Genomic DNA, 12,158 nt, shown 5'->3' on the forward strand with positions numbered 1-12,158 from the left:
GCCTGTCTCAGAAATTAGTGACACCAGATAAAGAGGCAGGGAGGTCTCTTCCCAGGCCATGGCTACAGCAGCAGTAGTTTCTGCATCAGAACCAGTTCAGGGCATAGTTTTGGGTATCATTTCTGCCTGCTTGGCCTCAATTCTAAGTCCAGCATTCGCAGTGAGGCGGTGTCTTCACCAACACGTTCCTTTTCTGTCTCACTCAGCCAAGGTCTATTTCTATCGCTTGAACTCAGAATCTTGACGGATTCACCTTGAGTCAAGATCTTTCCCTTTCTGGACTTTAGTTTTCTCACCTGTGAAAAAAAGCTGTGGGAGGGAATTAAGTGATAACTAAGTTACCTTCTAAAACTCTGAGGTTTGCTCTGCCAGCATGACTCAATGGTTGAGTATTGACCTATGAACCAGGATGGTTCGATTCCCAGTCAGGGCACATGCCTGGGTTTCAGGCTCCATCCCCAGTAGGGCGTGTGCATGAGGTAGCCGATCAATGATTCTCTCTCATCATTGATGTTTCTCTCTTCCTTTCTGAAATCAATAAAAATATATTAAAAAAATAAATAAATACAAATCTGAGATTCTGTGAAAATGGCTGGATTGGTTGGATTATTTAAAGGTCTGTGATGCCCTAGCCAGTTCAGCTCAATGGATAGAGCATCATGATGCCTGTGGACCAAAGGGTCCCAGGTTTGATTCAGGTCAAGGGCATGTACCTTGGTTGCAGGCTCCTCCCTGTCCCGGGTCCTAGTTGGGGTGCATGCAGGAGGCAACCAATCAATGTGTTTCTCTCACAGTGATATTTGTCTCTGTCTTTACCTCGCTTTTCCACTCTCTCTAAAAATCGATGGAAAATTATCCTCAGGTGAGGACTGTAAATTAAAAAACAAAGATCTGTGGTAATAGCTCTTATTTCTAAAACCACCTGGCCTCCCCACCTGAGTGCCTGAGTGTTTGCCCACCTCCAAATAGCTGTACCCTCATCTTGGTTCATCTGTAATGAATAGTGAACTCTCCCTTATTATGTTGAACCAGATACTTAATAAATGTACTAAAGGCCTGGAGCATGAAATTTGTGCACAGGCATGGTCCCTAGGCCTGGCCTGTGATCAGGGCCATCTTCCCTGGCTGCGGGCAGCCAACCCCGCCCCCAGCCCCACCACCCAACCCTAGTTCCCTGTTCCCCATCAGGCGATTGGAGCCTGCCAGCCAGGGGAAGGGACCTAGAGGTTGGCTGGCAGGTCCTGATCAGGCGATACCTGTGGGCTGGGGGCAGCTCCTGTATTGAGTGCCTGCCCCCTGGTTGTCAGTGCACATCATAGCAACCAGTTGTTCCACCATCTGGTCGATTTGCATATTATGTTTTTATATCTATAGATATTTTCTGTTCTGTATGCCAGCCACTACCTTGTTGGGGAATATTGTGTTTAGTTTTAGATAAAAACTCTAAAACACAGATGCATGGAGTGACATGACCTAATTTACACCCTCTCCTCTCAACAAGCTTTCACTTGTTTATAGAGTAGTGGTATTTTAAGATTTGAGAAAATTGCAACTGGGAAGTGAAGAATTCTTCTTCTGCTTCTTTTTTTTAAAAGTATGAACTGATGTTTTATACTTGGATCACAACCAGGGCTGACATATGGCAGACACACCAAAGCTCTCAAGAGTTTTTTCTAGAAAAGAGTTTGAAGGAGGGTTTGGGGCAGTTCGCTCTAGTTGTAATTCTGCTGGTATCATAGAAGGAAGGTAGAAACTCAAACCAGATATTGATAGAATTGTTGAATTACTTAATTTCTTAAAGGTTGTGTGAAAGGTTAATATCACCACCCTTGCTTTTATATAGATGAGGGGGTCTGGGGGCAAAAGGAGGGAGATCATGATGTCAAGTTCTCTGCCTTCCTCCATACCATTGGATGTATCACTCAATGAGAGGCTGGAGTCTTATAACTGGCATCTACTACTGCATTACTATCTTTTAATATCATTTTCCCACTCCAATTGGGAGGAAATCTATAAAATTTCTAACTAGACCCAAGACAAAAAAAAAATCAAAACCAAATCTTATTATTCCTATGCTCCTGTCAATTGTAGGACTCCCTAACCATTCTCACATTGCACAGATGTGGTGATGGCTCTTCTTGTGACCTTATCTCATCCCAAACACTGAAATATATTTCTTATTAGTGGTCTAGCTGCTTCTGCAATCTGATTCAGTCCCATTATTGGTGAGAAATTTCTTCCACCTCTTTGGTCTTTCTGTTAAACCTTTACTTCCACATCAATTCCATGTCCTCTTCACATCTATTTCATTGTTCAGAGGGCATGGGGCTTTAGATGCTAGCTGAAGTCTTACTCATATCAGGGCAAAGGAGCCTGATGGGAAGAACTGAAATAGTGGTTCTTAGAGGCTCGGGGATTCTGCCTCATTCACATTGGTCCTTGGAGCTGAACCAAGATGAGAATCCAAAGCCCAAAGTATCTCCAAATCAGTGACTGTCCCTCAATTCTACACCACCCACACGGAGAGGACAGGACCCCCCTTCTTGGAAATCTCCTCTGCTGGGAAGGTTCAGGTGTGTTGGGTCCAACAGCAGACACTATAATTGGAGACTTTACTTTCAATCCTATTGTTTTAATTGGCTAATTCACTGGACTTGATCCATACGGGAATATCAGTTACATGACACTTGATGCCAGCCTGCACTGGAGCTGAAACACAATGATATCCCTTGGTCTCTGCAGCAAGATGATTTTGAAAGGAACTGGCCTGCAGATGTGATTCTTTTGTAGAAGCTAAACACGTATTCTGTGATTTTTCTCCCACAAAAACTGCCCAATTTAAGAATTTAAAGTTCTACTGCTTTCCCAGTGAACCAAAAAGCAGTGATGAAAGAGCAGCAATTAAAAACTAAACAACTTAGAGAAAGCAGACAGGTGCCGGTGCCTATGTTATAGCGGGTTTAAGGATATCTGGGAGAAAAATTCTGGAAGACAGAAATGAGGTCATACTCAGAAATGAGGAGGGTGAAGAACAGACTACAGAAATGATTGAACATGTTGAGTAGAAAACTGAGTAGAAAGTTTTGGGAAAACTGAGCGCTACCTGAAAGTTTTGGAAGATTTTGTAGAATATCTTAAAACAGGTTGAATATTTTAATGTTTAATATTTTGTGGAATACATTTTAACATGAGAAGGTTGAAAATAATGAACATCCCTCATTTTAATTTTGTATTCACTTAAAAAAACATAAGTAACATTTTTTAATACCTTTTAAATCCAGGGTTCCTTCATTCTCTCTGCTTTAAACCTGCTTTCTAATCATTCACTTTAAAGTATTCAGCTTTATTCTAATCTCAGAAAAACCACACTGATTTATTTACTGTGTTTAAAAACTATAGTAGTTTAATTCTCTTATGCCCTTTTAAAAGGGATAACAAAATGAAAATGTGTTTGGTCCTTCCCGTCGCCCATTGCACACTTCCATGATAGTAGAAAATATGTAAAATGTGGAATGTACCATGGACTAAGTGCCGATCTATTTTTTGTCAATGACTCTGGCAGCAGTACAGAAAACAGCTTTTAATTAAGATATTGTGAAATAAAAACCTCACCAAAAGGAGAAAGGAGGGTGCTATGTTAAGTTCCCAGACATCTGCTAAAGCAAGTTTTATTTATATAGTTATTGTTTTTTGGGGGTTTGAAAAAAATAGACCCTCAGTGTGAGCCCGGAGGCCTCCATTACATTTACAAACAAAACTCATACAGAACAAACCAAATACAATCTCACCCGGGGAATCTTCTGCAGAAAAATGAGAAAGCAAGCAGGCAGGGGACCTGTGCGTGTGTGGTATGCCTGGTTTATAACTGTGAAGCACAGGTGAGAATTTTGGCTCAGGACCTTAACACAAGGGTGTAGAACAGGCTTCCGGACCCACGGGAGATCTGGGCTAATTTGATTCATCTCCTTGGGATCAGATTTTCTATTTGCAAAGTGGAGTGAAACAAAATATTGTTGAGGGGTTTTTGTTGTTGTTTTGCTGAACCTTGAACCTTTGGGGTGAAATTCTAGAACCTGAGACTTAAGGGTAGATTTGCTTGTTATTTGACACATCTCACACATGCAGGGTTCCTGGGGCGAATGCGCACTGCTGACAGGCTGTTCACAGGCCAAGCAGACTGAGGGGTATGGACCGTTCCTGCAAGCAGCACTCTGTTCTCACAAAGCACGTTGAAATGCGCATGCACACAAATTACTTTGCTGTAAAAAATACTTATCCAACTAGATTTTTATTATTATTATTTTTAATCCTCATTTGAGGATATGTTTTTATTGACTTTTAGAGAGGAAGAGAGAGAGAGAGAGAGAGAGAGAGATGGGAGAAATACATGGCTTGGTTGCCTTCAGCATTTGTGTACTGACCTGGGATAGAGCCCACATTCTTTTGATGTACAGGACGATGCCACAACAAACTGAGCCCCCTTCAAGGGCTCCAATTGGATTTCTAAAGCAAAAAAGGATGCATAAATATTGTTGCTTTAACTCTATTAATAAAATATTTTGTGTCTCATTACTCATTATTGATCCTCTACACCGTTCTTCACGACCTTGATGTTTGGAATTGTTATTTTATTTCTAAATAAGGGGATGGAAAAAGAAGTGGCCCCTGGCCTCAGATAGATCCATCCAGGGCTGTAGGGAACTCAAATGTAAAAGGAAGGCCCATTTCCCTAGAAATCCATGATGGGTTTAATTATACTCTTTCTAGTCATGTGCCCCTCCCTGTTCCTGCTACTGCAGCCAGGGGCATACAATCCTTGGTTCACCTGGTCATGTGATGCCTGGTCCATAAAACAGCCTAGGGGTAGGAAGGGAGGCTGGTAGTGCTAAGGTACAGGATATACTCAAAAGAGGAACATAAATCCTAACAAACAAAACCAGATATCCTCTACACAGCGGACTGATTTGAATATAGATAGTTTCATTATAGCAGGTCCTTGAATAATGTTTTGTTCAATGTTATTTTGTTCTATTGTTGATGAGATGAGATGTTGTAGGAACTTTACTCTTATTTATATCAACTAGCCTATGGTAAAGTTGGTTTTATTATAAGTTGTTTCACTTATCATTGCAGATCTATTGATGATGTTAAGTGGTTATCTAACAGAAAGACTATTCTAGTAGATAACAGTGTAAGAATACTTTGAAGTTAGTGTACTTTCCCCAATGAGGACCTGAAATAGCTCAAGTTTAAATAAAATTAAAACCAGCCCTAGTGGGTTTGGGTCAGTGGATGGAGCATCGGCCTGTGGACTGAAGGGTCCTGAGTTTGATTACGGTCAGGGCACATACCAGGTTGCAGGCTAGGCCCTGGTCTGGGCCTTTGTGGGAGGCAACCAATTGATGTGTATCTCTCTCACATCAATGTTTCTCTCTCTGTATCTCTCTCCCTCCCTTCCCCTCTCTCTAACAGTCAATGGAACAATATCCTTGAGTGAGAATTAACAAAACAAAACAAAAAAACCTGATAAGAGTAATAATTCTATGTGGGCAGAGATTGTGTCTGCTTCATTCATTGCTTTATTCTCAACACAAAACATACAAGAGATTCTCAATAATACTTTTGGATCGGACAGATAAACAATGACCTTTCTATCTCCTGGTTTCCTCTTCCTCATTTCATTTTACTGGTTAATCTTCCTAAGCACAGCTCTCATTATGTCTCCTGCTCAAAAACCTACTAGTGCCTCAGAGCGTATGGAATTAGGTGCAAGCTCAGTTATTTGTTATATAAAACCCTGCATACATGGATGTTATCTTCTTTCCAGCATTATCTTCCTTTGCTGCTTTCTCATATGCCAAAGTATATTGCTCACCAATTCCTGTATGAACGTCACACATACCTGTCTGTGCCTTTGCTCATGCTGGTCTCACTACTGTTCCATTATTTCCACTTGCCAACGTGAAGGTTATATGCTACATCCCTCATGAAACTCAGTGTGTCCCATAGCATGTAATTGTGTCCTCCTGGCACTTAACTCCTGTTCAGCCTTGTCCTGTAGTTATTTGTATTCTAGAGGGATACAGTCAGGCACAAGGTGTACAGGTACCTCCACAGCACTTGTTAGTGTCTCTTGCCCAAAGCACTTTTTAAAAAGCATTTGCTGAATTAAAGCGAGAGGATCTATTCTATAGGGCCAGGTAGATAGTTGCAGGACACTAATTAAGGCTACATTACTAAAGGAACTGAATTGCAGATTGTGAGAAACTAGAGAAGATGTTTTAAATCCTATTTCCTTTTATTGTTAATCCTCACCAGAGGAGGATCTTTATTCCATTGATTTTTTTTTTAAGAGAGTGGAAAGGAGAGGGAAGAGAGTGAGTGAGAGACAGACAGAAAGAGAGAGAGAGAGAGAGAGAGAGAGAGAGATGTGAGAGAGACACATCATTTAGTTGCTTCCTGAACACACATGACCAGAGTGGGGATTGAACCTGAAGCCCAGATACAGCCCTTGGGTTCTCAGGCTGTCACTCTAATCACTGCTCAAGGCTGAAATCCTATTTCTAATTATTCTTTGGCCTGAAAGTTTAGAGGCCTTTAATGTAAATATATTTTTGTGAGAGAGAACAGGGCTTTCTGTAAAAGTCTCATTTATACAACTGTGTCACTTTGGTTAAAGCTTGGTGATTCTTTTACTTTGTAGCTAGTGAATTTCCATGATCTGAGCCTCAGTAAGAAAGACTTGAACCAAAAGAAATAACATTTAATAGAAATCTCTGAAGAAGATTCATATTAGAATTTCAAACAAGGGCAGAGTCTCTAAGTTTCCTGAGGCAAATACGGGTGATGTAAAATTTCATCAAGGTGAACATATTTTCCATCTAGTTTTTAACTCAACGTGGGCTGAGAAGTCAAGAAATTGCAGAAGCAATGATGTCTTTTTTGCATGATTTCCAGCGCCATGTAGGCACTGTGGGACAGTGTTCATAGTGTTAAACTTTGGGCCTTTGGGTACATTCAAATTCTGGAGTGAAGAATAGATGAAATGTGGTAAGTGGGATAAAGAATTGTAATAACTTCTCCTAGCCTAGCATTTTAGAAGTTCATATGAGGTGATTTTTACAGACAGGAGAAATGGAAATAGAATAGATTTTATTGAGTATACATAAGCTTACCTGCCTTTCCCCCACACCAGTATTCCCAGCAGGTGTCTTGATTTTGTTGCCTGTTGCCTTCTCTCACCAGGTGGCCATGTTGATTTGTGCGGGCTTTCTGATTGCCTGGATTCCTTACGCAGTTGTCTCTGTGTGGTCAGCTTTTGGGAGGCCAGACTCCATCCCCATACAGCTCTCTGTGGTGCCAACCCTACTTGCAAAATCATCAGCAATGTACAACCCCATCATTTACCAGGTCATCGATTACAAACTTGCCTGTTGCCAAACTGGTGGTTTGAGAGCAACCAAGAAGAAATCTTTGGAAAACTTCAGGTAAAATTTCAGAAGCTGGAAATGAGTGACACTCCTTGGTTTCAGAATCCCATGGGGTTCAAGCCACTCCAATGTGCTTCCTACTTAGGGTTAGTGCTTATCACTTAGGAGTAGGATTGGCTTTATTTTCTTTTTTAAAAAAAATATACTTCATTGATTTTTACAGAGAGGAAAAGGGAGTTAAGAAACATCGATGAGAGAGAAACATTGTTCAGCTGCCTCCTGCACAACCCTACTGGGGATGTGTCTGCAATCAAGGTACATGCCCTTCACCGGAATCGAACCTGGGACCCTTCAGTCCATAGGCCGATGCTCTATCCACTAAGCCAAACCGGTTAGGGTGGGAAAGCTTTATTTGCTTCATCAAAATTCCTGAAATCAGATAATGAGATATGTAGGAGATGATGACATGAGAGTGAGAACAGTGATTCTATTTTTGATATTTTACTTATTTTTTAATTAAAGTTTACAATCAACATTACTCGGTGTTAGTTTCAGATGTACAACATAGTGCCTAGAAAATCATGTACTTTACAGAGCAGTCTCCCCAAATGTTTCAAGTACCCACATGGCCCCATTCATAGTTATTGCAATATTATTGGCTATATTTCCTATGTTCTAATCTCCATGGCTGTGACTATTCTGTAACTACCAATGTGTACTGCTTAATCCCTTTACCTTTTTCTGTTTTTGATTGTAGAGCAACTAAGATATGAAGCTGTGTTCATTTGAACAACCATTATGTATCACTCTTCCTTATCTGGGACCAAACCCATTGAACTCCAAGACTACAGTTCCACATGACACTGATCCAAAATTAAGTTCTCACAACGGGAAAGATTCTCCTGTTTGGGACATTTCTATCACTAGCTAAGAGTATAAGATTTGGGCAGGCAAAGTAGGAGAGAAGGGGATGACATTGTCACTCTGCCAGGTTCTTTATTTTATTTTCACAAAAGCCCCATGTTATCCCTTCTCTTATCTTTTTCAGATAAGGAAAACTGAGGTTAAGTGAGCTGCCCAAGTTTACCTAGGCAGGATGTAGCAGAACAGGGATTTAAATTCAGGTCTATTGAGTTTCAAAATTCATTCTCGTTGATCTCTGCTGATTCTACTTCACAAGGAACAAGTGAGTTTGGGGGATCCAGTACCATTTTCCCTAAAGGCTCAGGGTAGGTAAAGAGTTGAGGATTATAGGTGGTCTTCTGTGTCCAGTCAGGGCCAATCTCAGCAGTAGATTGTGGAATAGGTACCTGAATTTATGATCTAAAGTGAGGGCTATTGAGAAGGCCCAGGTTCTCTGAGCCCACTTTTTTCTTACTCACTTGAGGTCTAGTTATTTTTCAAAACTATTTTCTGCAAATAAGTAGGAAACAGAAGTGGGGGTGGTATAGAACTAGCTATGAGAAGATGTGGGTTTTTTTCTTGTTCTCTCGCTGTGCTTAAGTGACCCATCTCTTGACCTTTTGTTTCCTCACCATGTAGGTACAGGATCAAATGAAAAAGAAAAAAATGAAAGTACAAATAAAAGGAGGTGTTGTCATTTTTTGCTATGGTACAGGGGAACAAACTCACAATATGGAGGTAGAAGATCAGCCTTTGAGATCAATTTTGCTATTTACAATAGGTCTAACATTTGGGGGCAAATTAACAACTTAGAGCCCAGGATTGGAATGAGCTGATAGCCCTACTCATGTTCCTAAATTGTAAGAATTATACAAAATGTACATGTGAAAAGGGCTAAGTAACAACTGTTAACCCCTCTATACACACACAGTCACACACACACACACACACACACACATTGTTGGTTTTAATGCCTTCTCTGTTGAATTGAAAAAAAAAAAAATCAAATACTAAACCAACATGCATCTATTTTGGAAGTAATAACACTTTGTCCTTATCAACTATTGATATTCCATTATGAATAAGGTAGAGAGAATACTTTTAATAGAGCAGTTATGAGATAAAATAATGGGACACTTCTTCTGAAGGACATGGGAATTTGACAGGAAGGGCTGAAGGCAAATTTCATCCACCTCATAATTTTGCCGCAGATTGACTCTGTGTTCTGCACATTCACTCACAAGTGTGAGCAGCACATACATATTCAACACTCAACAATGAAAAGACAGGAATTTATGTGGAATAAAGTGGCTTAAGGCTACAAACCTTTAGAGAAATCAACCAGGAGAGAGACAGTTCAGCACACCTGCTCCCGTGAGTCATTTATAGGAAATATGGCCATTGCTTTGCCAGAGGAAGACAAGGGCAGTTTCCTTACTCCAGAGTGTCAGCTTTCAGGGGAAACAGCAGGCAGTCAGGCTGAAGCAAGGAGGAGCCCTTAGGTTCTAGGGGCTGAAGCATCTCCAGGGGAGGTATGCTGAAGAGTATGATGAATTGCAGATTTTAGAAGGATCTGCTTCAGACCAGAGCAGAAGGGTGAGAAGTGGCCACCAGAGGTTTCATTATAACTTTCCAAAGGGAAAAACAAACAAACAAATAAACAAAAACTTGTTTGTCTTTGTTGTTATTAAGGAGCCAAGAAAGTACATGACATGGAGTTCCCACCACACACCCTGTAGAGTGAGGTGATATGAAGCCAGTCTAGAATCGGTATTGTTTTACCAGAACAATTCAATCAAATTACTCTGAATTAATTGATATCTGTGTTCTTTCCTTTTCTGAGTCTGAAATGTATTTGCTTTTAATGGAAGACCCTCTAGACTTGAGAAATAGTTTGATTTCAAAGAAAAGAGCTAATGTGTTGAATATGAGTAACTGTAACAGTTCATTGAGTTAATTCATCCCCCACCCCAGCCCCAAAATTAAGCTGATAAAGGAAAAAATACATCCAAGACCCATTTTTTATATGGTATTTATTCACCCTTCCCAGCCCCCCCCCCCCCCCCACACACACACACACATAGGGTGTCCAAGTATAGCTCCTATATTTTGGAAATTGTTTTTCTCCACCTTGTTGCATGTCCTAGTAAGAGACACTGAGGAAATTGTGAAAAATTACTGCAGCCGGACTTCACCTGCAGAGATTCAGTTTTAACCGGTCTTGACTGGGGCTGAGCTTCAGTTGTTTGATTGTTTAACTCTCCCAGGTGATTCTCATTTACAGGCACTTGCCAGCCAGCAAACCAGAGCCTTGGAAAGGAAAGCATTAGTGCAGCTCATGGAATCATAGGCCTTTCACCCATGGTCACCGACTGTCAGTAACAGATGACCCAGACAGCAGATGCTAAGCCAATCTTAGATGGAATAGAAAAGTTCAAAAGACACTGGGGGTACATGGTGAAGAACAAAAACATTTTACTTACTTAGGATTTTCGTAAATATAAAGAAGAACAGAGCCCTAAATTCCGCATTGTTATTGTAATCAAACTTCTCCTGACCACCTTAGTTTTACTAGTAATGCTGTCTTCAATAACAATGCTCTTTCCGTAGGTGAGTCATAGGGTGCAAATGAATGGTAGACAGGTATACAGTGATTATTTTTTTTCTCCTAGAGGACAGCAAAATCACTAGAGCACAGGAAATGTGGCATGAACAAGTGGCATGTTTTTGAAAAGCTTTATCCAAGGGATTACTTTTATTTTGAGAATTCTAAATTAAATTATTACTTTTTATCTTTTTGAAAAATATGTTTTTATTGATTTTAGAAAGCAAGGAAGGGAGAGAGAGAGAGAGAGAGAGAGAGAGAGAGAGAGAGAGAAATATATATAGAGAGAATCGCTGATGAGAAACATAGATCAGCTGCCTTCTGCATACTGGGGATAGAGCCCTCAACCTGGGTATATGCCCTGACCTGGAATAAAGCCCAAGATCTCTCAATGCACAGGTTGATGCTCAACCAACTGAGCCACATCAGCCAGGGTTCTTTTTATCTTTTTAATTCAACTCTTGTGCATATAATATTCATGCTAGTCAATGTTGACATGACGTGCATATATATATATATATATATATATATATATGCATGTATATATGCAAATAAAATACATACTAAATTGCATTATTCTTCTCTATCTAGGCTGCACACTATAACTACGGTCAGGGAGGCTTCTGCTGTGCTGGAAATCCATCAGGAGGTGTGAAGATGGACACAGCATCACATGGACACCAATAGTCACGTCTTTGCCTCTTCACTGCTGTTAATGTTTAATTGCAAACACACTTTTCTCTGTGTTATATTTTTATATTTTGTACACTTTCCCTCTTTCTCCTTAAGCCAGGATTTACTAGGAAATATTCCAATGGTCAAAAGGAATCTAGATTATAAGATGCTGCTTAAGTAATATTACTAGGAAGAGACTCCTTGGAATTCTCTTTTTATTACTATTTTAAAACCTATTGTGATGCCAAACAGTGTTAAGTCTGAGATATGAAGAAAAATGTATAAAAGTTTTATTTATTAGGGTATTATTTAATTCCATTGCCTCATCATTGTTATTTCTTAAGGTGGGCAGTTTCTGGGGTTCAGGGAGGTGGGTGATCACTGGGATCCTGTGCTGGAGCGTGGCTTTGACTGGTCGATGTTTGGATTCTCACATCCACTCTCTTCTCATGCAGACAGAGGTTCCAAGTCTAATGGTAGAGATTCTACAAAGTCGTCCTCTGGGGAAATCAATTTTGCCTTAATTCCCCCAAAGCTCTCTTGTA

At 40.2% G+C, this 12,158-nt stretch overlaps 1 protein-coding gene across 1 annotated transcript in view; it reads left to right on the forward strand.

Annotated features, from left to right (window-relative positions):
* Positions 1-11,593, forward strand: part of OPN5 (opsin 5) — a 30,231-nt gene extending 18,638 nt beyond the window's left edge. The window contains exons 5-6 of the mRNA XM_070419365.1: positions 7,246-7,487; positions 11,530-11,593. Of these exons, the coding sequence (XP_070275466.1) occupies positions 7,246-7,487; positions 11,530-11,593 (306 nt within the window). The remainder of the gene's footprint in view (positions 1-7,245; positions 7,488-11,529) is intronic.
* The last annotated feature ends 565 nt before the right edge of the window (positions 11,594-12,158 follow it).

This window comes from Myotis yumanensis, unplaced genomic scaffold (assembly GCF_028538775.1).
Source record: "Myotis yumanensis isolate MYYU_CA2020_CCGP unplaced genomic scaffold, mMyoYum1.0.hap1 SCAF_6, whole genome shotgun sequence".
Classification (NCBI taxonomy): domain Eukaryota; kingdom Metazoa; phylum Chordata; class Mammalia; order Chiroptera; family Vespertilionidae; genus Myotis; species Myotis yumanensis.